This window comes from Nycticebus coucang, chromosome 8 (genome assembly GCF_027406575.1).
Source record: "Nycticebus coucang isolate mNycCou1 chromosome 8, mNycCou1.pri, whole genome shotgun sequence".
Taxonomy (NCBI): domain Eukaryota; kingdom Metazoa; phylum Chordata; class Mammalia; order Primates; family Lorisidae; genus Nycticebus; species Nycticebus coucang.
Window position 1 is genome coordinate 118249770 of NC_069787.1, and position 27694 is coordinate 118277463.

A 27694-nucleotide genomic window follows, 5' to 3' on the forward strand; every position below is an offset into this window, starting at 1 on the left:
AATAAAACTGCCATCACATTAAATATGTACAATAGCTATAGCAATTCAGTTTTAGAAGCATTAAATTGGGAGGCCGGGCACTGTGGCTCACACTGGTAATCCTACCACTGTGGGAGGACAAGGCCAGTGGATTGCTTGAGCTCAACCAGCCTAAGCAAGAGCAAGACCTGGTCTTTAAAAATAGATGGGCAATGTGGTGGGTACCCATATTCCCAGCTTCTTGGGAGGCTGAGACAAAATGATCTGTTCAGCCCAAGAGTTTGAGCTTGCTGTAGCTGTATTCTCAGCTTCTTGGGAGGCTGAGACAAATTGATCTGTTCAGCCCAAGAGTTTGAGCTTGCTGTGAGCTATAATGATGCTGTAGCACTCTACTGAGGGCGAGAGAGTGAGAATCTGTTTCAAAAAAAAAAAAAAAGAGAAACATTAAAATGGGATTTAAAATATTTTATGAGAATTTAGGCTTGAATTAAAGGTGTTCTGGGATAGAGAAGTACTTCTCAGCTGATGCTGTTGAAGAGAGTGGGTTCTTATTCGTTGGTTGGTGGAAGCCAGATGCTTAATAGCACACACAGACTGTCAAGTAATATCCTTTTTGAGAGTTGCGACTGGGAGTTGTGGGATGGAGAGAGGGAGAGGACAGAGAGGGTACGACATGTTGTACTGAAGGTCCTTTCCCAGCTGCAGTACTGCTCCTTCTGTCTCTGGGAGGTAGACGTCACTCCTGGGCAGTCTGGAGAAGGTGGAGAAAGGAATTAGCCTTTCAAGCTGTGTTTTCTCATTACCTGATCTGAAATAACAGCTATTAATCTAGCTAGTGGCACACAGTTGGGGCCTGGGGTAGCTATGCACGCGACCAAGAGAGGTATATAAATTCATGCATCCAAGTGCCTGTCGTGTTTGTAGAATTGGAGTCTTGATGGAGAGGTGGATATTTTGAGAGAATTCCTCAGATAATCCTATTTACTCCTCTGCCACACCTGGCTTACTTTCTACACACTTCATAGTCCCTGAATCCTGTTTTTGTACCTCAACAGTGGTAGTCATCATTAGGCTGAGTTATTTTTAGCTCATGTTAGCTCTTGGTTTTTGCTCATGTTAGCTTCTTAAGATTTTGCAGACAGTTTTACAACAGTGAAATGGAAGTGTTCCTGTGTTCTGTGTGATGTGTGTGTGTTTTGTCTATTAACCGTAATGTCCTCTTTTAGTCAGCAAACGTGCCTTAACTTTTTCGCACTTACAGATTTCCCCAGCTGCTAGAACAGAGTTAGGAAGAACTCAGACACTTATCAACGCTCATGCAACTGATGGTTTTGTAAAAGGAGCATGAAAGGTTTATATTGAAGGAGAAAGTGGTCTCAGATTTAAAAGGTTACTCTTGTACTTTTTGACTTGGTGTATTGAAATCTGTCATTCAACTTATTATATTTTCAAACTAGTTATATCTCTAGTTAAAGATGGATATAAGTTGAAAGGAAAGACTACTTTTACTGATAGTTCTCTAAAATAAATAGATTATCATATGGCTAGATGATGCATCAATATAAACAAATATACTTTTTCTGTTTTTCTATTTTATTTTTATTAATTTCAGATTAATATGAAGAGTTTTTTTTTTAATTTTGGTTTGTTTTTGGTTTTTGCTTTGTTTTGTTTGAGATAAGATCTCACTCCGTTGCTCTGGCAAGAGTGCAGTGGTGTCACCATAGCTCACTGGCAGTTCAAGCTCTTGGGCCCAAGTGATTCTCCTGTCTGAGCTCTGGAATAGCTAGACTCACACCACCCCACCTGACTATTATTTTCTGTTTTGAAGAGATGGGTTCTCACTGTGTTGCTCAGCTGGTCTCAAACTCCTGGCCTCCAGCGATCCTCCCACCCAAACCTCCCAAAGTGGTGGGGCGATAGGCATGAGCTACCACACCCAGCCTGGATATGGCTGCTACCCACACCTGCATATTTCCCTTCTCACATGAAGATTTAAATGCATCATAAGGGCTTGGAGTTCATAGTTCAGTGGTTAAGGCACCGGCCACAAACACCAGGGATGGTGGATTCCAACCTAGGCTGGGCCTGCTAAACAACAATGACAACCGCCAAAAAAAAAAAAAAAAAAAATTATAGCCAGGTGTTGTGGCTGGCACCTGTAGTCTTTGCTATTTGGGAGGCTGAGGCAAGAGAATCGCTTAAGCCCAAGAGTTTGAGGTTGCTGTGAGCTGTGACTCCATAGCACTCAAATACATAAATATCTATGCATCATAGGGTATAATAATGGCAAATATAAACTTTATCCAAAATCTACTTTTCTTAATATCCACTGGCATGCTTTTTCTCTGAAATAGCCTGTTTAAAACCAGTTAATTGAATTCATTCTTTTCAAGTATATTACTGGATGGCCAGGCACGTGACTCACGCCTGTAATCCTAGCTCTCTGGGAGGGCTTTACTTATGAGGAAACTGAGACTCAAACAGCATTAAGTTGCTTGTCCAAAGCCTCGGGACTTTCATCTGTACCTGTCTCATGGCCAGATAACCTCAGATAGCCAGCTCTGAGTCTGCTCTTCCTGAGGCTTCTCAGGTTTCCCAGGCCACTCTTTCCCCTAAACTCGAGAGAAAGGACTAGAATAGCTCTTTTGCCCTGAGATGTTTGCAGAGCTTCAGAGGCTACTCATTAGATCATTTGCGTTGGGGACAATCTTTTACCCAGAGGAAGGAGGCTAAATATCTCTGGAGCCACAGGTATGGAAGCTGAAGCCTTCTTTCTCTCAGCCCGTTCCTCTTAGCTTTTGGACCCTTGAAGGTGGGTTCCGATATGGACATAGAGGATCTTAAACTAAAGTCCTTACAAAAGAACACACACACCAGTAGGGTGATGGGCAAAGGCTTTGTTCATAGATGGAATGACAGAAGGCTTACTATCCTCACTTATACCTGGGGTATTAAAAACAGTATTTTCCCCCAAATCTTGAACCACAAGACTTAGTAGAATTTTCTTCTCTGTACTTTCGTACTCTGGAAAGGTTCAGAGTGGCAGCATTCCCCGGAGGATGGCTGCAGTGTGCTGGCCCTGCCCCTTTGCTCTGCTCCTCAGGGTCCAGTTTGGAATTCAGCAGGGCCCCACCTTGTGTTTTGCTCACTTTTTGCTGTGCTTTAATAGTTTTCTTTAGTTCCAAGTTATGCCCAAATTTCATGCCATTGTACTTTTTTTTTTTTAAATTTCTCCAATAAGGATAATGAAAACAAACATTTATTTACATTTTGTACATATTAATTCCAACAGATAAGAGAGCAGGCCTACACATCAGTATAGTCGTAGTATATGCGGACTTCTGATCTCCTGACACTTTGCAGTGATCTGATGCTTTCACTCCTGGTTCTGATGTTGGATTTCTTGAAGAGCCTTCTCGAAAATGACCGACACATGAAAAAGTAAATTATTGGATCCAGGCACACATTGCATGCAGACAAGAAAAGTGTCATTTCTTTGCAGTAATACAAGATTTTGTGTGCGGACTCATCCAAAAGCCTATCTAAGTGACTAAAAAGAAAAGGAATTCTGCACAAGTGATATGGTAGAAAACAAGTGAAAAACACAGCCACAACCACCCTGATGCTCTGGTTGTGTTTCCGCTTTCGGCTTGACTGACTTATGAACTGCCTGCTGGATTTGTGGATGTACCTGGATATAGCTATGTAACATCCAATCAGAATCACCAGCACAGCCACAAACAGGCAGCTGTTGACATAGGTGACCACCTCATGCCATTTGGCCCCTAAGGGACTTTTGAGTTTCACGCAGTCGTGAACGTTTTCCTTGGTTGGTTGACCATTCGTTAAGATGATGTTTGGCGCAGACAGAACAGCCATGATCACCCAAACACACACTGATAAAACTTTTGTGAAGGTTATGCTGTACATGCGCGAGTCTCCAAAGGGCTTCACCACCTTCAGGTAGCGATCAATACTTATCAGCCCAAGAAACACTATGGAAGTGTACATGTTTGCGTAGAACAGAACCGAGGTGTATCTGCAGAGGATGAACTTGAAGTACCAAGGTCCAAATCCCGCATCATGGACTATTCGGAAGGGAAATGTCAGGGTCATTATGAGGTCAGCAACCACTATGTTTTTCAGATAAAAGATAAAGCTGGTTTTATTTCTAATGTGGAAGAAGATCCACACTGCGAGACCGTTCAGCAAGATGCTTGCCACAAATATTACGAGGTAAAGCACAGGCAGGATGATAGTGTCAAATTCGTTGTTATGGGTCGTGTTCCTTCCAGGTCCATCGCTCGCGTTACTCAAAGTGGGGCCGTGCAGCTCGGAATCTGTGGGAGGAAGTGGGGGGACGTCACTTCAGTGCTTGTCACTGCATGCCCCCCAGACCACTGGGCCCCTTTGCAGGTTGAATGCTTGTCATTTCCCGGGACCCCTTGGATGTCCTAAGATATCAATTCAGTGCATTGTTAATGTTGTGAGTGGCTGAAGAATTGGTGACCTCCAGTCCCCACCCCCACCCCCCTACACCAAGTCCCTTGGGTAAAAAAAGTAACATTTCTGATTCCCTACGTCAACCTTTTGGAGGTGAACATCATCCTGATTTTAACTACAGTGTTTGATATCATTACAAATAGGGCCAACAAAACCTTAGACCAAAAAATTGAAATTTCCAATCACAAGAAAAATCACATGGCTAGCCTATCCTTATTGTTTCAGTGTAGGCTTTGGTAGTCTCTGTGACTATATCTTTTTCTTCCTTCAATTTTGCATTGTTTAATAAGCATTAGGAGTTGGGAAGGAGTAAGACCAATGAGTCATTTTGAGTTTTGTGATTGTTACTTTCTTTATGGTGCTTAAGATTCTTTAGCTTCCTTCGTTAGGAATAAAATAAAATGCTTTGGCAATTTTTCTTCTTAAATACGAAGATCTACTGTCTTCTAAATTAACAAATAGATCTACTTCTACGTCCTGGGTAGAAGTAGATCTCCCTTGCTGATCCTCTCAGTTCTGTTTCCACCTTAGTAGAGCTATGTTACGATAGGTAGGTCTGAAGTTACTGGTGATCATTAGAAATATTTACACGCTAGTGTATTTCTCTTTAAAATGTATTTGTCTAGTTAAGAACATCCACAAGTATGTTTCTCTCTGTCGTTCAGTGAGAAATGCTGATTTTTGTTTTCTCGTTCTTAGTAATTAAGTTTTACAGTTTACAAGAAGGACACGTTGCTAGAAGTAATTGCAGGCTGGTACGTTTTCCTTATTTACAAGGCTAGATTATACCTATTGAATTTATTATATGAATTTTTTTGGGGGGGACTTTCTGATTTTTGGAATTTTTAGTTTGTAGTATTAAAGACCAACACCAAATCACTCTATCATACAATCAGTGAAATGAGTTAGCATTTGATTCGTCTGGCAGCAATGAACATGGGCCTCTCCTGTCCCCTGCGGGGGAGGGTCTGATGGATGGACAGCTTCTGCTTTGCGTCCTGGATCTATCGCCACAGTTTTTTGCTTCTCTGCTCCCCAAGGACTACTCTCACCCATAATGAGCACAACAGGGGTACTATGATCATTCTGCTTTGCAAGAAGGGGGATTCCTTTGATGAAAGATTGTAGCTGGAGGACTACTTATCAATCTTCAAACTGTCTTTATACTGCACTGCAGTCTGACTTTTGTATTCAACCTCTGTCTTCTTTCTCTCCTGTCTGGGTGGCTTGAAGGCTGTCCCAACCCTCTGCCTGCACCCATGTTCTCTTGAAGCCATTTTCCCCAGTATGTCTGTTGGTAATCAATCACGATGGTCATCTCCATCTGAAACTGAAACAATGCAATTAACCTATAAATATACTTTTTGGATATAAGATTATCTGAACAATTAATCTATACATGTACTTTTTGGAAAGAAGGTCATCTGAACATTTACTTCTCTCTAACATTATTCACTATAATTACAAATATGTTTTGGGATGATTTTATTGTAGAGGTAACAATATAAATGTAGCCCTCATTTCCCTATGTGACAGATAGTTTAGTATCTATTTTGGTTCCCTCGTCTAAAGAAGGGAAACAGTAAAGGTAGTTTTGATGATTTTTTTTTTTTTTTAATTTTTTTATTGTTGGGGATTCATTGAGGGTACAATAAGCCAGGTTACACTGATTGCAATTGAGTTTTGATGATTTTAATCCAAACACAGGTTTTTAAAATGTGGCCTGAAATGTTAAGTGCAAGGTCTTATGGGGTAACTTTGTTCTTCTAATTCCTTTCCTTTTGTTCCTCACCTTGAGTGTTTTAAAAAACTGGTTTTCCTGGCCTAAGTATCCTTACACAGGCTAGTCATTTATACCTGGACTAGCCTGTTATGAGATCTACAATATTATTAAGCTTTACAAGTTAAAGTGCCTGATTCAGCTGAATCTATATTACTCCTTCAAATACTGCCTTGGACGATATTATTTAAGCCCATTTTGACTTAATGAAATGTTGTCATCTTGGCTGTTTCTGCACCAGGAGATGCAAATCAGTATCACTGCCATTAGAAGCTTCTCAAGGTGTGTAGTTTTAACTAGATTAAGATGTCTGCTTGAATTAATTTACCTGCTTAAATTAATAATATTAACAATCATGTTCACCTAAGCCAGGGTAGAACCCCTGGGGAAGCAGAGACAGGTCAAGTGAGATTTACTTAGAGTGAGGGGTGCAGTGGAGGGACACAGTATGGAAAGGATCAACTACATTATCTCCTGAAATGATGATTGTGCCCTGTGACATTTACTTAATGGATTGCCTTTCACAGCCATTGTAAAGGCAAACAGAAGAGTTCACTAGCCACAGCCCGCTAGGCACGGGGTGTTTCTAACTGTTAGTGTTGGATCTGGCTGTGCATATGCATTGCAACAGGAGAACCTATACTTCCCAGGGCTGCTTAGAGATCCAGTGTCTTTTCAGTGTATCCTTATAATAGTTTAAAGTTTAATTATATGAACCAGCACTCTTATTAAATGATTATTTACGTAACAATTATGGTTATTATTAAAGATAGAGTTTTAAAACACAATGTCAAAAATTTCATGTATTATAAACTCTATCTTGTAAATTAAAAATACCAGACATGACTGGCCTGTTTTCTAGAGTGGTTGTTGAACTGTGTTGTGGCTCTGAGACAGTCTGGTTCAGCCTGCTGATTGTGCGTCCTCCCAGTATTAGCTTCCTTAGTTTATGTCTAAGATGAACATTGTGGAAGATAGGACTTCTGAATTCAGTGCTGTAGGCCTGGGCCTGATCAATACTTCATTCATAAATTCCACATTCACGAAGCAGCTTAAAGAAATGAGCGGTTAAAGTCTGTGATGGGTTATTTTGTGAGCCAATGTGCTAGTGGAGAGAAAAAATATTTTCTGAGAAGCAAAGTGAGCCATCTGTGGGTTGCTCTGGAAGGCTCAAAGTAGTCCTGAGAGTTTTGTGTGATTGATTCCTTTTTTACAGTTAAATCTATGTTCTATTCTTCTCTTAAGTCTATGTTATAGTCTTTTCTTCTCCCCATCGTTTCTTCTCTTCTCCATCTCTGCCTTAAATTTCCCCAAACTTATGAGTAGACTCAGAGCATTTTTTTGTACAATATTCTGACTCAGGAACATGGACCATTAAAAGTGAATAGGTTGCTTCACCTGGGCTGTCTCATCATGTTCTTCGCTGCCAATAAGGAACTTGGACAAGTTAGGGAACATTGTTAATGACAGTACCTTGGTGATTCAATTAAGAAAAATCAGAACCTGTTTTATAGTATAAAGGCTATTTTCTTATATACAACTCATAGGATGGCAGCTCAGACGGCATTCTGTGTACTGTTTGGTGCTGGGCTTGATTTAGAGTGGTAAGTGAGAGTGAAACCTCCTTTGTTATTTTTCCCCACTCTCCCTCTCCCAACTCCTTTTTAGTTAACAAATGTAATGACATAAGAACTCAAGTTGCATAGTCAACTATTTTGTGCCATGCACGAGGGGTGTGTGTGTGTGTGTGTGTGTGTGTGAAGTGGAGGGGCATGGCTGGCTGTCTAGGGGGAATGTATATGTATATGCTTGTGTGTGCTGGGGGAGTGCATGGGCTTTGTAGGCAGATGTGGCACTAACCACATGTGGCTTTTAAACGGTAAATTAAGATTTAGCACAATTTCAAAAATTCAGTTCTTCAGTTTACCAGGCATATTCAGGTTTTCCGGGAACCACCGTGGTTGCTGCATAGGCCAGACACAGAGAATTTTCATCCCTGCAGCAAGCCCTCATTTGACAGTGCTGGTTTAGGTGCTTGTTGACTTTGTAAAATGGCATACACTGTCATTCGGCTGGGTATCCTGAGAATGAAATGGTTTGTAAGCATTCCTGGGAGCACTGCCTGTCATCCTTAGTAGGTGTTCACTCCGTAACATAAGGCGCTAATTACAACATGGCTTGTTTAATAGAGTCACATTGTGAGTGACAGCAAGAGTGCCGAGGATCTTGGCACTTCTGCCTTGGGTGAAGCTACCTTATTGCTCACTAGCACGTCACTCTTTGGCACAAGATGTGAACGTATCAACGTATGTCACTGCACTACCTGCCAGGTGGGAATGAAATAATAAAGTCATGCAAATTACAGGGTGTCACTGCCATGGCAGAGCTGTCCTGGTGATCATTTTCTAAATAGTTACCCAGTAGAGTCGGTAGCTATTGTCCTTGGCCTCCTGGGGAATCTCAGTGAACCTTCGTTTAGACTATCAAATCTAGAAAGTAGTAGGTAACTTAGTTTGGGATTAAAAATATTCCTCAAATGCTAGTACTGCTAATGTCATCCTACTTGCCATTTTAGAGTTGGTGTCTCTATAAACAAAATGGAAAATGAAATAATAGCAAGTTAAATATATCTCAGTGATAGCAGCTTGTGAGTTCACTGTTTTATACCTAGTCAAAGAAAGCCAAGGTCAAGTGTTGGTTTATTTGGGTAGTTAATTCTGTGACTATTATCCACACCTCCCCCACCACCCCAATTGTTAAATGTAAACAAGAATCATTGGCAGAGTGAGATGTTCTTTGAGCTTCTCCTGTGGCTTACTTGGTAATTTTGCAAGTGTAAAGTTGAGCCCCATTCTTCAGTTGTGCTGTGGTATAAGCAAAAATGCGTGTCAGGAAACACTTGGGGACGATTCAGGCATCGGCTCAGCATAGGTTATTCCTGGCTTGATTTCTGGGGAGAAAAAAAGAACATTTGGGAAGGAATTTGAGCATACAATATTTTGATCTTGTTAAAAAAAAATTATTTGCTTCCACTAGTCGGAAAACACACACCCTTTGGGTATCAGTACTTGTGACACACAAGGTGGTCTGCTGTTGTGTCTTTGTCAGTCGGGGAGCAGAGGGGAGCGTGTCTGGCATGTGATTTTGGCTAACCACTGTAACTTTTCTGAGATGAGTTGAGATGACATGCGGTGTTGACTCGGGTACAGCATTGTCCCCTTGTTCCTTCTTTTGTAGCTGGGTCTCTTCCCTGTTTTCTGGTTTCTCTCCAGTGTTGACCAATAAGAGAAGAAAAGCTGGGAACTGTTCTGGGCGGCAGCTAAACTAAATGTGCTTATGGCACAGTTACTGTAGGGGAAGTCACACTGTTTCATTTCTCATGAAATGAAATAACGTAGGATTTTTATATCCATTCACTTAATGTTGCTCAGAGAGAACCCAAATAACCTCATTCTGTCCAAGTACAAAACAATCTTTTGTGTGGTGTAAGCAGTTACTTTTGTCTCTGAGTCAGCGGGGAAAGGGCATATTGGAGGCAAAACTAAGAGTTTTGCTTTATTCAAAAGGCATTTTTTAGGTAATGGAGCACAGACAAGGAGTAGGGCTCGTGGAGTCCCTCCTTTTGGGAGCAGTATTTTATTGCTTTTAATCTAAGACAAGGAATGATCTACCCTACTTTTTATTTATTACAGTTTATTGGGAAGAATGATTAAAGCAATTTATCTTTTAAACTTTATAACAATAAACTTGGGATTTCAGTCTACTTCAAAAGCGTGAATCCAACTTCCGATGGGAACATTTTGAAGGACTGTCCACAACAAACACGTCTTTAGTTTTATGCTTTTCTCGTCCCAGGTTGGGAGTTTTCCCCTTCATGGCGTCACTTACGCCTTCCTCACAGCAAGAGGTAGCAGATGATTGTCCATTAAGAACATAGAAAAGAGAAAAATATTAGCATGTCACATTTATGATGGGTTTGTATTCAGAATAGGCAAAGGTCTTTTACAACTTCTTATGAAGTGGGCAAAAAAACAATTTAAAAATGGTCAACAGATTTGTTTAGACATGAGCCCAGGAAGAGACCCCCAACATCTTCAGTCAGGAGAAAGACCCAGTCTAATACCACAGGGCCTTACCAATTCCCCAGAAAGGCAGTAAATAAAAAGTACAGAGGATAGCAAATCTTTTTCTTAAAAAGCAGAAAGAGGGACGGAGGGAGGGGGGTGGGGCCTTGGTGTGTGCCACACCTTCTGGGGGCAAGACATGATTGCAAGAGGGACTTTACCTAACAATTGCAATCAGTGTAACCTGGCTTATTGTACCCTCAATGAATCCCCAACAATAAAAAAAAAAAAAAAAAAAGTTAAAACCTAAATGTTCCATATGGCCCAGCAAGTCCACCCCTACATTATCTGCACAAGAGAAATGAAAACATATGCCCATGCAGAATCTTTCATATAAATGTGTATGACAGCATTATTCATGCTAGTTCAAAGCAGAATGAAGCCAAATCCCAGCTGGTGAGTGGGCAGTGAACCGTGAAAGGCATATGATAGAGCACTATTCAACGAGAAAAAGAAGTGAGATGCAGGTATCGTGTGGATGAACCTCAAAAGCATTTTGCAGGGGAGGAAGTCTGGCACAAAAGACCACATGCCATTTAAGTGAGATGTCACTTAAATGTGGAAAGCCACATCTATAGAGGCAGAAAGCAGATTAATGTTTGCCTGGAGCTGCAGGTGCTATGTTATGGCAGTGGTTGCAAAATTCTCCAAATTTACTCAAATAATTGAATTCTACACTTAAAAAGTATGAAAATTATAGTACCCAAATTGTATCTCAGAAAGGAAGACAGTACACATTTCTTTCAAAAAAAAAAAAAAAAAGAAAAGAAAAGGAAGAGGCTGGGCACCATGGCTCATGCCTACAATCCTAGCACTCTGGGAGGCCAAGGCGGGTGGATTGCTTGACCTCAGGCGTGTGAGACCAACTTGAGCAAAAGCGAGACTCCATCTCTACTGAAAATAGAAAAACTAGACAGGCTTTGTGGTAGGTGCCTGTAATCCCTTGTAATCGCAAGTGTAATTACTTGGGAGACTGAGGCAGGAAGATCTCTGAGTCCAAGAGTTTGAGGTTGCTGTGAGCTACGATGATGCCAAGACACTCTACCCGGGGCAACAGAGTGAGACTCCATCTCAACAACAAACAAATAAACAAACAAAAATAAAAACAGGCCTGACTGTGAGTTTTTAAGCCCAAGAAAAAGTACATTAAAAGCACATTTTGGAATCCTCTACTTAAGAAAGCAGTGAAATGCAAAGTACATTTAGAAATAGTTCCATCTTTTGAGTAGCCTGGTATTTATTTAAGAGTCTCTTCTTTTGGAATTAGATTGATAATTCAGAAAGACTGGATACTGCTGGTAACTTGTACTTCTGGGGATCTGTGTTCTCATTTTCTTAATAATTTCTGTTCAAATTATACGGAAAAATTGGCAGTTTAATTTTCTCAGACATGCTATTTGGGTTTTCTGGAATCAAATTAGTTATCCAGTTTGGGGAATGATGTATTTTATTCCCCTCCATTGCTTCTGAGAGTTTCTGCTTTCTTTATCTACTTTGTCTAAACAAAGTCCTTTCCCCAGTGTTAGGTCACAGCCCTGCATTCTTCTCTCTCTGTTTTTTTTTTTTTTTTTTTTTTTTTTCTGGAGAACTCAGCATCTACTTGGGTGCTCTGCATCCACCTCTCTGTGAAGCCTCTGTAGTTCTCTCTTCCTTCCCCCCAAACGCCAGTTCTTTGTTTACTTGGAGAGTGGTGTCTGTGTTCTCAAACTGGACGGACCTAAACCCTTTCCCTTTCATCACAAGAAACCACTTTCCCCTTTAGCTCCATTTATGAAAGTTTGCTTCATCTGTTGGTCAATAGTGTTTACACCCTCAGTCCTCTGATACTTCTCTCTTCCTTTCACTCAATAGTCAGTCACTTGTTTCTAGTTATTTCAGTCTTTCTGGGTTTTTTTGTTTGTTTGTTTTTTTTTCCCCCTGGTGTAACACCTTTCCTTTGTCCCGGCCCCTACCTCCTAGCCATCTTGTACACTGACCCACCTCCTAGCCGTCTTGTACACTGACCCACCTCCTAGCCGTCTTGAACACTGACCCACCCCCTAGCCATCTTGTACCCTGACCCACCCCCTAGCCGTCTTGTACACTGACCCACCTCCAGCAGTCTTGTACACTGACCCACCCCTTGGCCTTCTTGTACACTGACCCACCCCCTGGCCTTCTTGTACACTGACCCACCCCCTGGCCATCTTGTACACTGGCCTACCCCCTGGCCTTCTTGTACACTGACCTACCTCCTGGCCTTCTTGTACACTGACTTACCTCCTAGCCGTCTTGTACACTGACCCACCACCTAGCCGTCTTGTACACTGACCCACCTCCTAGCCGTCTTGTATACTGACCCACCTCCTAGCCATCTTGTACACTGACCCACCTCCTAGCCGTCTTGTGCACTGACCCACCCCCTGGCCGTCTTGTACACTGGCCTACCCCCTGGCCTTCTTGTACACTGACCTACCTCCTGGCCGTCTTGTACACTGACTTACCTCCTAGCCGTCTTGTACACTGACCCACCACCTAGCCGTCTTGTACACTGACCCACCTCCTAGCCGTCTTGTACACTGACCCACCTCCTAGCCGTCTTGTACACTGACCTACCCCCTGGCCTTCTTGTACACTGACCCACCCCCTGGCCTTCTTGTACACTGACCCACCCCCTGGCCGTCTTGTACACTGACCCACCCCCTGGCCGTCTTGTACACTGACCCACCTCCTAGCCGTCTTGTACACTGACCCACCCCCTGGCCTTCTTGTACACTGGCCTACCCCCTGGCCTTCTTGTACACTGACCCACCTCCTGGCCTTCTTGTACACTGACTTACCTCCTAGCCGTCTTGTACACTGACCCACCTTCTAGCCTTCTTATACACTGACCCACCTCCTAGCCGTCTTGTACACTGACCCACCTCCTAGCCGTCTGTACACTGACCCACCTCCTAGCCTTCTGTACACTGACCCACCTCCTAGCCGTCTTGTACACTGACCCACCTTCTAGCCATCTTGTACACTGACCTACCTGCTAGCCGTCTTGTACACTGACCCACCTCCTAGCTGTCTTGTACACTGACCCACCTCCTAGTCTTCTTGCACACTGACCCACCTACTAGCCACCATGTACATTGAGCCCCTCTTGGCCTCACACTTGTGTCAGTGCCCTGACCCTGCTTGGGTCCTTTTGCTTCTTGCTTCATTCCTTTCAAATCTCTTCTCCTTGTTGCCAGATTTTCTAAATCACCCAGGTAGCTATGCTGTTTGCTCCCTAATCCTGGGATGTTGTGTGGTGTGGCAATTCCTCATCAAAGACAAGGAGTTACTTTTATCAAAGATCATGACGTCTGGAAACCCAAACACGCTGGATTCTGGTAGTTAAAAGTTGACTGTCAACTTTGAGGATATCTGCTTGCCCCATACATACTGTTTTGAATTGTGGGTACATTAATACCTACTTTATAGCATCATTATGAGGTTACATTGAACATACATTTATAAACTAAGTACTTCTAAAATGTTTTTGTTTCTGTTATTTCCACCAATTATTGTGTAAATGAAATTCAAGATCATTTTCCTCTTACTTCCCTGGTAATTTTCTCCCCACTTTAACCAAACTGTGGACTGTGAAACATGCCTGTGATTGGTTCCCTGCTCCTCTTTGTACCCATTCCTGTTCCTTAATTGAACTTCTTCTTTCCCTTCTTTTCCTATCTTGGATGTTTCTCTATCTCTTCTTCAGGACCAGCTATAAGCTGATCTCTCCCATAAGGTATTTCAGGCCCTAGGAATTATATAGATGGGGAGGGTATGTGTCTGCCCTCACAGTTTAGAGACTGCTTGATAATCCAGAAGTAAACAGACTGTTCAGAACAGAGAGAGAGGTTTGGGATGCTATGGAAAGAAAGAGGTGTACCCGACTGAGGGGAGGTATGGAAGGGTTAGGCAGGTTCCTGGGCAGCTGTGATGCCCGAGTTTCCTCAAGGTCCAGGAAATGCTGACTGTGACCAACAATGATGCCTAACAATGTACTGGGAGATCATGCCATGGAGGGATGGAGAGATGTACAAATTGAGGCATATTAAGGAATTAGTCCTGGTGTGATACTGGTGATTAAAAAGGGAGGAGTGCTGGAGGCCTCCCCGGGGTTGGCGGTGGGTGGTGGTTTCTTTCCCTGATGTGGAACTCCTTGGGAAGATGAGCACATCTTGGGGTGAGTAGAGCTCATTCTGGATTGGTGGCTTTCATGGTGCCTGTGTTGTGTGCCCGTTGCGAACATCTAGCAAGTGATTAAAGAGACAGATCCAAGCCCAGGGAGGTGCTCTTGACTGGCGACGTAAGTCTAAGGCCAGCAGAGAAAGAAGAGGAGGTTGACAGAGCTGTGGGAATGCGTGAGATTGCCCAGGGAGAAACTGCACAGTGGGAAGTTCAGAGAGATTGACATAGATGGTTTTAAGAAGCAGTCTTAGGGCAAGAGGGGTGAGTGCCTGAAGGAGTGGCCAGAGAGGCGGAAGAATTACTAGAAAAGAGTCAAGTCCTGTGAACAGACAAGAGGGGTTAAGAAATGAGGAATTGTGACTAGTTCCCCCCACCCCCAACTGATAGTCAGAATATAAGGGATTGTGAGTAGTTTTTCCCGTGGGGGATGTCAAGTGACACGGAACTGCACAGAGCCATTGGATGGAGTTCAGTAACAAAGGGGTCCTTGTCGCTGCCAGTGCTGCAGGGGCTGTGCTGTGTGCACGTGTGCAGCGGGTGCTGGGGGGAGGGTTGAGCACAGAAGCAGAAGCCTGATGACAGAGGGTTGAGTAATGCTGGGGAGGTGAGGAAGTGGAGGCAGCAATTTCAGACAACTCTTTCAAAAAAAAAAAAACATGCTGTGATGAGAAGAAGCCAGAGAGAGTGGGAGGTAGACACAGGACTAATGGGAGACTTTTTGTCAAGTATAATTCCCAATGATTTCAAACTGTATTTTCCCAGCTTGGGTTAAAAAAATAAAAATCCTGCCCTGACCTGGGGCCAAGTCTGGCGGCACCATGGCGGAGTGCCAGGAGCAAGGACCGGCTCTCTGAGCGTCTGGATTCCCACCCACCCTGCCCTGCTGCTTTCCAGCTTTCTGACCCTCCAATTCCTCATTTCACACATAAGATGGGTTTGATGACACACTCAACCCGTGGGATGGCTGTGAGGTTAAAATGAACTAACATTCACAAATCAGCCTGCACAGTTGCACCGGGTAGGCATAAATCGTACCAGTTCCTGTCGTACATCATAGGTACACAGTAGAATTGGTAGATTGGACACAGGGCAAAATGCATCCCTGCATCTTGTTTATGCCAAGACTGTTGTGGGTTGTTGTCTAAGCTGCCCTTTCAGGAGTCATTTGATTGACACTTTTGCTGCAAGAATTTTCCTTTGCTTTGAGTTATCTTTGGAGTCTATTGGATTTGGGGTCTGCTGCTGTTTGTCTTCACATTTTGCACCTTGGCTTCAGGGCCGCCTCTGTGCTTTTCCTGGGGCGGCTGGGCACCCACTGGGGGTGCTGTGAAGAGGAGGAGGAGGAGGAGGAGGAGGAGGAGGATTGCTTCAGCGGCACTGAAGGGCTGGGCTCCAGGAGAATTCCTGTCCTGCTGCCTGTCTACTGTTCCTCCAGCGGAGCTGATGAAACCACTGAAGAATGTGCTGTCTGTGGTCGGCCCAGGGTTCCCAGCTCATCCTGAGGTTAGATGGCATCGCTGCTTAGAGCCTTCTGTTTTTGCTCAGCCACCCATTGATATCAGCCTCTGGCTATTTTACTGTTTCTGTGTTGGTGGTAGTAAGCTGTCTTGTTAAAATGAGTGTGGTGGAAAAGGATTAAGATTGTCTCAGTTTCTCCTTTTCTTTTTGACTCCAAACTCAGTAGTTGTTTCCTCAAGCCATCCTCACAGCAACCCTGTGACCTACTTATTATTTTTTTCCATGTGTAGGAAGATGCCAGGTTCAGACAGTTAAATTAACTTGCCCTGGCTTACAGAGCAAGTAATGGGCAGAACTGGGATTCGTATCTAATCCAACTGAAACTGAGATTGCAGTTCTTTCTGTTTCCTACTGTTGAGTAATAAAAAAAAAATGAAGAGCAATTCTGGGGCTTTATTTTGGAGGTCAGCAAGGAGGAGGGAGAGCTTTGTTGGCCATAGGCGGGAGTTTGTTTTCTCTGTCTAACTTGCAGAGGAACTGCTAATCTTCCAAACTAGAGGCCTAGTTTTATCTGGCTGGGACAATGTTGAAAACATCAGGAAATTTCACGTAAGAATCCAGATTGGATACTGTCCTGAAAGATGAGAATGTTTTCCAACGCTAAGCTGAACAATCCCACATTACTAGTTGCACCTTCCTGTTGGGGTGTGGGGGGTTGAGGGTTCCAGCTCCCTGGCTCACAGCATCCTCTGGTGACACCCTGGGCTCCCCACTCAGGAGCGTTACCTGCCAGATACCGTGGCCACTCGATTTTGCAACCTTTGGTCTGTTTATGCTTGTTTGACTATACTTCACCTACGTGGACAATGAAACGTACTGCTGGATTAGAAACATCTTTCCTTTCTCCCTGCCTTCCCCCTCTCCTCTCACTGAACTCTGGATTTTTCTGTGACCATCATTTAGCCTTTTTAGGTGATTTTCCTGGTACCTTTCAGCAACCCAGAAAAAATAGTGGCAGGAGGTTCTGTTGTTTAGTTCACACCTGAAAATTTGTTAGTTGTCATAGCTAAATTTTGTTCTGTTCACCCCTTCATTAGGGCTTTTCAATGAAAACCCTACTGATTGTATCATTAAATGGCTTTTATGATCTGCAAAACTGAAGTTCTAGGTCTTTTCTTCTCTCTATTTTATTTATTATTCTTATTATTGTTTTTTTTTTGAGACAGAATCTTAGTCTGTTGCCCTGGGTAGAGTGCCTTGGCATTGTTGCTCACAGCAACCTCAAACTCTTGGGTTCAAGCAATCCTTTTGCCTCAGCCTCTGGAGTACCTGGGGCTACAGGTGCCTGCTATAACACTCAGCTAGTTTTTTTATTTTTAGCAGAGATGGGGTCTTGTTCTTGCTCAGGCTGGTCTTGAACTCCTTAGCTTAGGCAATCCACCCGCCTCAGCCTCCCAGAGTGCTGGGATTACTGGTGTGAGCCACCGTGTGTGGCTAGGTTGTAGGTCTTAAGGGAAGAAAACTTTGTAAGTGGGAGAGGAGGGGCTTGAACCAGGTATGCTGGATGCCAAAACCTGGGCTCTCTCCCCAGAAGAGTAGTGGGAAGATCAGGGGTAGCATCAGGTTTACAGGACTCATGGTTGACTGCTTTGGGTGTCCAGCCTGTGTCCACACAGACCTGGCCTGTGGTTTACTGCATGGACCCTCAGCATGGGGTCGGGGTTCTTTGTACCAAGCCAGGAGAAACCAGAACGCTGTAACTCCCCTGGCTTGCAGGTCTCACTCTTGCCCTCTGGTCAAGGTCTGACCGTTGAATCCTTGCTCCTCAGATGCAGTTGCACTTGATTCATTGTCCGGGCTTAGTGTGTGGTGGTGGCAGGGGCACTTCCCAAACCACTGAATTGTTACTATCTCTCGACACTATCTATTGACACTCTCTCTTACAAGTCCTCCTCATTTCCAGTTTGTTCTCTGGAAAGTAACACCTGAAATTGTAGGAATCTCAGACCCAATGGATTGTTTTTCGACTTTCCTACTAAAGTGCTATACTAATCTGATAGTAGTCCTTAAATTTATGTCGTAAAGATTCTCACTAAACCAGTGATGCAGCCTTTGTTGAAAGACACAGCCTGTCTTGCATTTTGTAACAATTTATCGCGTAAGAATCATTCCCAATTTAAAACTGACAGAGAGAGAGTTTTCTAAAAATGCTAAGATCATAACTCTGCTGAAGGCCTGGGGGGAAAAGCCAGTCACCTCACTGGTTATGAGTTACCTCTTTTTGTAGTAGAATTAGGTCACTGTATTCATAGAACATTTCATTAATGCCTGCATGAAGGTGATCTCCCAAAGGTGCTGGGATGCACAGCACAGCGCCAAGCTGTCCATTCAGGTTTTTCTGGTGCTGCCTTAACATTCTCTTTCCATAGTTCTGCTTAATACGTGTGGCCTGGGCACATTCTGGTTCACATTCAGACTTAATTTTTTTTTTTTTTTTTTTTCAGGTGACTGGCTATGTGTGTGTGTACATGCACGTGTGCATATTTGGAAGGAGGGGTGGGCACTGTAAACTGGTTTGTAAACTCCCTGAAGACAAAGTTTGTGTCTAATGCTTCTTTTGTTGTTGCAGTTTGGCCGGGGCTGGGTTCGACCTCGCCACCCTCCATATAAGGGGCCGGCGCCCTACTCCCTGAGCCACAGGCACCACCCTGTGTCTGGTGCTTCTTTATAACCTTAACCCCGAACCTGATTATTCCCTTTGGAGAGGTGAGGAACCTCAGCAAGATTCAGCAGCCTGCCTGATTTCACTCGGGGAGTCAGAGGCAATACCAGGAAATGAGTTTTTATGACCCAAGAGCTGCTGCCTCTGTGCTGTGTGGCTTTGTGAGCTTAGCACAATTGCAGGAGCTTGACCAGTGCAAAGTGTCCTAGATCTGGATTTAGTAGGCGAGTATTAAGTTTTCGCCTCTGTGACCCTGGGCCAAGCACTTTACCTCACAAAGCTTCAGCTTCCTCATCTATGAAATGGGGAGAATAACGGCCACCTGGGCTAGTTCCCTGCAAGGCTGTGCCAATCTGGTGAAATAATATATATATATATGTGGTAAATCAATTTTATATTGTACGTGCTGTCACAGTAGGAAGGGGTAATTAGAGCAAATATCTTTTTACTGTTTAGTAATAAAAGTCTTAATACCTATATAGTCAAATTTTACAGTTTACTGAGTTGAAATGTGTACTTTTATTTTCTGTTTAGGCTAAATGTCATTCACACATAGATAAATTTTGGGTCATTGACATAGGGCAGCTGATCAGTTTAGAGGAAGCAGTCCCAATAGGCAGAATAGTGGTTTTAGATGAAGACGTTCTAATCTTAATACACTTTAAATGACTTCCAGTCCTTTATGAAACATTCCCAGAATCCAAGACCCCAGGTAAAGTCTTGAGGTGTTTGATTGCTATTTACTGGCCTATTAAGAGAAGAGTGCTTTTCATAAGCTTACATAGATGTGTTTCCTTTTTAGTAGGGTTGTCCTATGGCTGAAGCATTCTAGTTAAGAGTTATAATTCCTCTTAATGTCAGTGGTGGTGGTTGTCACCTTCGCTGTGCTAGTAAGTTTCGCTTTGGCCCATGTGTGTGGTGCTAGCCGTCCTTCCTATGAGAATAGCTGTCAGGCCGGCTACCTTGGTTCTTCTGACCACAGTTTAACCAGACCTGAAAGCTGTTTAAGTTGATGGAAAGAGACATGAGAACAGTTTCCCTTTCGAGCCATGCTTTCATTGATATTTAAATATTTTCAACTGATGTCCTTAACAAAAGCAGATATTTCACAGTTTTTATCAGCATCAAAACCCCTCACTGTTTCTCTCTTTTATTTTCCTTATGAAAGTCAATCCTGCACCCCACACACCTGGTAAACTAATCTGGCATCACATATTCATTTTATGAAAGATGGAAACACATGTGCGTATACAGAGGGTGCCAAAAAATGTACACACAGTGTAAGAGATCTTGTTGGAAGTAAACTTGATTGTTCCCAGGAAGTGTACAAATTGCAGGTAAAACAGACCTGTAGAGCATGTCGAGGTGGACTCAGCCAGTAATGGCAACTTGGATTCAGCTTTGAAAAGGAATACATAGATAAAGTCCCTTAAGATGTGTATACATTTTTTGGCACCTTCTGAAAATATTTCTTCAAAGTAATTCCTACTTAAGTTAATTATAAACTTCTGGCATCAATTATCATATTTATTTATTTTTTTGTTTTTTTTTTTTGAGACATAGTCTTCCTATGTCGCCCTTGGTAGGGTGCCATGGCATCACAGCTCACAGCAACCTCAAACTCTCGGGCTTAAGTGATTCTCTTGCCTCAGCCTCCCAAGTAGCTGGGACTACAGGCGCCCGCCACAGTGCCTGGCTATTCCTTTGTTGTCATTATTGTTTAGCTGGCCGGGGTTGGGTTTGAACCCGCCACCCTTGGTGCGTGTGGCTGATGCCATAACCACTGTGCTACAGTTGCCAAGCCCCATCATCATTTTAAAAAAAGAATGCTTCTCATAGTAATGAATATTTTTTTCCATGTTGATATATAAAGATGGTACCTTTATGTATCTACACAACAGTTTAATTGTCAAGAGTAGGCGTCCTCAAACTTTTTAAACAGGGGGCCAATTCACTGTCCCTCAGACCATTGGAGGGCCAGACTATAGTTTAAAAAAAACAAACTATGAACAAATTCCTATGCAAGCTGCACATATCTTAATTTGAAGCAAAAAGCAAAATGGGAACAAATACAGTTCACACCAGTTCATGTGGCCCGCGGGCCAGTTTGAGGACACCTGGTCAAGAGAGATGGTCATGAAGGATTGGGGCTGGTGTGAGCGTGGGACTACTGCCCCGTCCAGGGGAGCATGTGCTTCCAGGCTCTGAGTTGTTACTTTGCAGGTGTGTGAGTCCCCTGCTACCCTTTGAGGCCATTTGATTTACCAAGACACATGGTTCCTGGCTTAATTTTGTCAAAACACTAGGCAAACCCCATAGAGCTTGTCCTCGGCTTCTAATTTGTGACATCTGATTTCATGGTGGGGCTGTCCACGCTTACTCTTCTGGTTTTCTGGCAGTGCCTCTGGGATCTGGACCCTTGTCACCTCATGCTGGCTCTAAGCCTCTCCCCCATTTACTAAATTTCCCTGACTTGATATTTTCCTTTTTACCTGAAATTGAAAAACTTGAAAAGGGAACTTGGAGACAACTTACAGGATTTTAGGACTTCATGGCTTTGAACTGATTTGGGATCTGAGCATCTCTGCTCATGCTTTTGATACTCAAAAGCTCTAAAGTTTCTTCCTCCTTAGTGCTGCGGCATCAGGTTAAATTGTGTGAAAATGTTGTCCTGATAGGTCAAATTGGCACTTTCATGTACAGTAACACCTCCGTACTTGATCACCTCCATACGTCAACCACCTACTTGGGTTGACCTAATTTTCGCAGACTGGACATGCACGACATGTATGTACCAGTGCGGTCGTGGAACCAGACTGGAACCAGAAATGAATAAGGAAGTTACAGAAATTTCCTTATGTTGGCCATCTCCTTATGTTTGGTACATATTTGGCCTAGCTCCTTATGTTGGCCACCTCTATACACTGACCGATTTGTTATAGTCCCTTGAGGGACTTACAGAGGTCCTACTGTAGTTTAACCCAATACATCTAGCACTTGACAAATTTTCATAATTAGAATCAAGTAGATTGGAGAGAAGTGAGCAAGAAAGCTTTTTCTAGAGTAATTGGAGGAAGCATCAGCAAGATGAAAATATTTAAATTATCTGGACCTCATTATGTTTTTTTACCCTGCCCTTGTAGAATGGCTTTGCCTGTTCTAAGCTTTGAGTTGCTGTCTTCAGACACCTAACCCATCTAACCCACCATGACTACTCTTCAGACACTCAGTACAATTTTGTTTTGTGTGTGTGTGTATGTGATAACTCATGGGAGAATGTTCTTCTAGTCCACGTATGGAGAATATCATTCCTATAGGACTAGTACAAATTTGCAAACACAAACCATTTCACCTTCTTGTTTTCCTGTTGGAGTTGAGGTCTGTCTTAAGGCCACTATCCCGTAGATACAATAAATGAATTTGTGAACTAACCTCTCAAATGTCTTTTAATTTCCCACCGTTCTTTTTCCTAGGCCACATCTTTCTTATTTAAAATTCATCTGAACTTATTTCATATTAAGCCTCTCAGTAAATGCCTCCATTTTTTTTTCCTTTTTGAAGTAGATAGGTTCTAAATAAATAAAATAACCATGAGAGAGTACATTGGAGGAAGTGTTTGGTTGGCACGAAGTTAACTGGGTTATAAATTATGGAAGAGGAGAGTGTGCCAGTGTGGGAAATGAACCGTCTCCTAATAGGAGCTATGGGTAGAAGTAGTTTAAGGATAGAGGGTTTGGCTTTGCCATTTTGGTTATGTTGGACAGTTGTGTTGCTAGGAGTATCTTCGAGACTGAGGAGGGGTAGGTAATCACCCATGGCACTTGTGTTTCATTGGCCTGGCTCTTTGAGCACTTGGATGATTTTTCCATTGGCTGATTATTTAGAGCCTGATTTGCAACTTCATACAGTCTGTAAACTCATATACGCAGAGACCATGATACGTCTCAGTAGACTTTGTGAAAGCTTTGGTACATACTAGGTACTTAGTATTCTTGAGTCTTGGTATGAAAAATATAGATAGGCTTGGCACCTGTGGTTCAGTGGTTAGGGCACCAGCCACATACACCAAGGTGGTTGGGTTTGAACCCAGCCTGGTTCTGCTAAACAACAATGACAACAATAACAAAAAAATAGCTGAGTGCTATGGTGGGTGCATGTAGTCCCAGCTACTTGGGAAGCTGAGGCAAGAGAATGGCTTAAGCCCAAGATTTTGAGGTTGTTGTGAGCTCTGATGCAATGTCAGTCTACAAAGGGTGACAGTGAAACTCTGTCTCAAAAAAAAAGAAAGAAAAATAGAGATAATACTTTAGGTATTGTACTGGTGGCTTTAGGCACAGAGTAGATAGTTTTAAAATTACATATATAACCTATATTTATACCTTTATGTATACATATGCACATTTTGTTGTTTGTAATGTGAAGTCAGAATGAATCTTTTAGGAGAAAGAGGATGCTGATGTTTAACAGATACTACAGTTTTGTTTATTCAGCAGCTGTCGCAATGGCAGGTGCTGATACACTGATACAGCAGTTACCTTTTAGACAGCACTCAATGTTCTGTTATTCATTCATTTTGCTATAACAGGGTAGGCAGTAGACAGTTTTCACCCAGTCTGCGTCATTATCTTCTTAAAGTCAAACCATTCAGCTTTTCAATGTGCTTTTTTGAAATAACCAAAAAATTAAGCGTACTTTTTGTGATGATTTAAGGATTGCATATTACTGTGAGCCCTGGGTAGCCACACGCTACCGGGAGCGGGTACCAGGGAGCACCGTACTCTACATAAATACATCAGTAAACAATTTTAACGTTTTTCCAATTAGTCTCATAGCCAGTTGTTCTAAATTTTTTTGAGAAGCACAGTGATTTGTGTTCAGTTTTATAGGGAGAACATGTTTGGACAAGTGGGTCATCCATCCCCACGAGATCAGAGCAGGCCCTCAAATGCTGGAATCTGGAGGCAGCAGATGTCAGTGCACTGCTGTCTTGGATCTTTCCAAACTGATCTTTCTCAGCTGTCAGCCTGAGAGCCATGCAACTTAGTACTCAAGGCAGCTTAGTCCCCAATGTGGGCCATAACCCGAGTAGTCTTTGTTAACATTTTTCTTTGCTCGACTAGATTATAAGCTCTTTTAGTGCATGGATGTTGAATTATTTTGTTTCTTCTTCCCTTCTGGTGTACTGGCTGCCACTTTGGAGGCACCAGAATATTTGTATTTAGCAAAGGGTACCCTGAGGCTCTTGGCCTAGGAACATTTCATTCCTTGTATGTCCCCAGACAGTTGCTTTTTGGTGGCTAATAGCCGGCGTGTTCAGGCTGTAGGTAAACCCTCTGGCAGCTTGAGAAGTCTATGAGTTTCTATCTTGTTAGGTGTGACAACAACAATAGGGTTCTGCAAATGTCGGTTAATATTACTGTGTGCTTAGGACTGTTCTAAATTATTTTCATGTATTTTAATGTTGCAAGAGGATATTGGATTCAAGTTACAAATCTGTTCCTTACTTAGGCAAGTTACCTAATTCCTATGTGCCTCAGTTTCTTCCATAAAGCAGTTTTTGAAGGATCATTCTGAATGAAGTATTACCATAGTATAGACCATTTATTCAAGCTTAGCTTTTTTTTTTTTGCAGTTTTTGGCCGGGGCTGGGTTTGAACCCACCACCCCTGGCATATGGGGCTGGCGCCCTACTGCTTGAGCCACAGGAGCCACCCCAAGCTTAGCTTTTAATAAGAGCTCAGGGTTGAGATGTGCCTATTTAAATGGAAGTGAGAATCAGTACTCCCACTTTTCCAATGAAGAATCTGAGGCTTAGAGAGGTTCCTTTGACAGATACGTATTGTCTGTTGCTGACACAACACAGCTATAGAGGGGAGAGCCTGGATGTGAACAGAAGCAGGTCTGAGGGCCATGTTCTTGACTGTTGGCTGCTGCTTCCACACAGACTGGGTATTCAGTGTACTGATTACACCTCCAGGCCTCCTTTGGAAAACTAGAAATTCCACCTTGATTGCAGAGCTTCATGCACCAAAGACAGCTTTTTATGTACATAAACATACAATATCTATATAATTTTACAAATTGAAGTACCCACAAAAATGAGGTAACTAGATTTTACTTAGAACTTAAAAAGTAGTGAATGGAATATGGCTGACTGCAGGCACTGTTCAAGGTCAGAGCTTTTCTCCAAACTACTTAAACCTCAGTTTGCTCCGCTGTAAAAGGGGATAATAGTAGTACATACTTTGAGGTCTGAGGTTTTTAAAAAACAGTATGTTAAAATATGTAGTAGTCTTGATGTATATACATACTCAGCTGTCAACAACCAATTATTGTTTCTTTGGTATTAAGTCTAAAAGGATTGTTTGTGCCGTATAGAACCTGCCTAATAAATGCCATTTAAGTAATTACTCTCTCACTGGTATGAATGACTTAATGTCATGTCTTACACTAAGCAGAACTTAATCTCTGTTCTTCTTTAAATGTATTTTAGAGTAAATTTTTTTTTTTTTTATGTTTGGCTAGTAAGAATGTTAATGAAATACAAAATAGGCTACTAAGGCAGAGGATAGAGACCAGGAACTTTGCTGGGTCAGTTAGTGGCCTGGCTAGAACCGGTCTGAGACTCCATGTGGTTCATCTCATGTCGTCTCATTTTTGACAGCAGGGCCTTGGTTACAACTGGCCCTTGTGTGTTTGTACGAGTGCGAAATGCCCCAACCAAGGTAGACTGAGGAAAGGAAGACTCTGGGATTTGATTGACATCATGTCACTGGCTAAGGACAGAATGGGGCAGGGGGGCTTCTTTTTTGCCTCTTCTCAGTTTCCTTTGAAACATTCCCATGTACTTCGTCCAAGCCTTAGGTTCTTTAATAACCAAGCCGAATATCTCAGCATATCCCCTGGCTCCTGGGAATCTAGGAAATGTAGGGACCTCTTCCGACCATCTAACCTGATCCCCCTATTTTGCCTGTGAGGGAGGGAAGTGTGCTCCTGGGGAAGTCAGAGGCTTGCCCAAGTCCCACTGGTAACTTCTAGCACAGTCAGACGCCAGGACATTGCACCTTGAGACCTGGGCTTTCCATCCCAAACCCACCTCCTCATGCCTGTGGGATGCTGCCAGAGAGAGGTGACTTCCTGGATTTCACCTCACTTTTGTTCTGCCTCTGCCACTCCTCTGTTTATTGGGCTTTGAGGGATTTTCATGGGCTTTCCTAGTTTTTCTTATTTTAGGAGTGTGCAGAGAACGAATGGCTATTCAAGTCTTCTATCTTAAAATTCTGTGACATTTTTGAAGTGAGAAATAATTTTTGTTCTTAAAAGGAGTCAAATGCCAAGATATTAAGGAAGGAAGAAAAGCCAGCAGACTCTGCAGAGCACAAGTGGCACAAAGCTAAATAAACACATCCGTTCCCAGTCCGTCTTCCCTTTGCCACCCACGTCCCTGAACGCGGAAGTGCTTTCAGCATGTTACCCCTGGTTAGGGAGTTTCCCCCTCGGTCTCCATGAAATAGTTAAGATTTGCTCACTAAATGCTTTCTTTTTCTGTGCCACATCCTTAAATAAGGAATTCAGGAGTCCACTTGCTTCTCCAGGCCCCTCTCTTTAACCCATTTAAACCCGCAACACTTTTTAAATGGATGTCAGAATCAGTAGTCTGAGGATGGATTTTGCTGAAGGAGTTAAAGAACATGTCTCCGGGATCCCTAACTTCAAGGAGATAGTTAACCTTGAATTGGCTGAAATAATAATGAAATAATGTATCATAATAAAGAACCAAATCTGTGGCTGTTCTATTGCTAGCAAATTGCAGTCTCTAATTAGAATTATGAAATAAAACTATTGGTAAAAATGTTTATATTCCTAACATGAAAGCAATTCAACTTGAGAATATCATGTAGTATTCTATATTAGATAAATCTAGACCAAATAAATAAAAAATCACTTTATTTTTCAGTTCATCTATTCCTTTAATGTCTTTGTTATAAGTTCAAAGAGGTGACTCTCCATGCTCTGGTTTTCTTCACTGTGGTAAAAACTCCCTAACAGTTTGAATGTGTAACAAAACGAGGCTGTTACTAACTTGTTTGTCAGTAGCCAGGCAGTATTTGCAACGCCTTTCCTGACATGTTTTAACATGATTTCTTAAGGGATCAGAATGAGGATTGCCCTGTTCTTTGTGGTACAGTGAAAAGACAGATTTCTTTTATCCAAACGAGGCAATTAGGACAGAGAAAAATCTTTTTGTCTCTTGGCCTCTCTTTTTAAAAAATGTAGATGACTATACTTGGGAAACCATACTAAGGGACTTTAGATTTTACTCCTTCGATAAAGTAAATGTGTTAAGAAAAATTCCCTAAAAAGAGCTGATTACCAAAACGCCGTTTCCTCTTTGGAAGGCACAGTGTGCAGTGTACATTTTTTGCCTGCCTGAGTTGGAAATGGTGGCTCTCCATGGCTCCGGTTTCAGAAAGTGGCGCCTCCCAAGGAGGGTTCACATTTCTTCTTGTCAGCATTCTAATTTCAACTTTTAATTCAAACCTCACACTTGAGCAGAAGTATAATTACAGTCTCAATCACTGCTGTGTCCTATCAACCACGGCTTTTAAGAAAATTAAAAAATTTTCATTTACCTTCCATTGCTGTGGCTGGCTGTCCATTCACCTCTTACAGGTGTCTTCAAGCTGAAACAGGCTCCTTGTCTCTGATTGAGAATAAGCCTTGAAACTAAGGTTGTCAGGGAAGTGGATTTTCTGATAAAGCATAAAAAAGAAGCATCTTCTCCCTTGCCAGAGAAGGTAGGTGCCTCCCTTTCCCCCCTTGAGATTGCCTTTTGGGGCACCCCTTCAAAATCTCCTGCCGGAGAACAACCGGAGCAACTTGCTCTCTTGCTGAAGTAAATGACTCACATCTAAGAGTAGG

General features: G+C 42.6%; 2 protein-coding genes across 10 annotated transcripts in view; one reads left to right on the top strand and one right to left on the bottom strand.

Moving 5' to 3' along the window:
- MED12L (mediator complex subunit 12L) overlaps positions 1-27694 on the top strand; it is a 337656-nt gene that overhangs the window by 189332 nt on the left and 120630 nt on the right. The window lies entirely within an intron of this gene.
- GPR87 (G protein-coupled receptor 87) lies at positions 449-27672 on the bottom strand. Of its 3 annotated transcripts, XM_053599378.1 has the most exons (4): positions 27406-27653; positions 9084-9215; positions 3250-4322; positions 449-730 (listed from the first exon to the last, which is right to left on the bottom strand). In XM_053599378.1, the coding sequence occupies exons 2-3, from the start codon at positions 9115-9117 to the stop codon at positions 3289-3291; spliced, it is 1068 nt and encodes a 355-aa protein (XP_053455353.1). In that variant the 5' UTR covers positions 9118-9215; positions 27406-27653; the 3' UTR covers positions 449-730; positions 3250-3288. The 3 variants fall into 3 exon arrangements, with proteins under 3 accessions (XP_053455353.1, XP_053455352.1, XP_053455354.1); XM_053599377.1 differs by lacking the exon at positions 449-730 and having other exon boundaries at positions 3226-4322; positions 27406-27672; XM_053599379.1 differs by lacking the exons at positions 449-730; positions 27406-27653 and adding an exon at positions 5538-5815 and having other exon boundaries at positions 3226-4322; positions 9084-9217.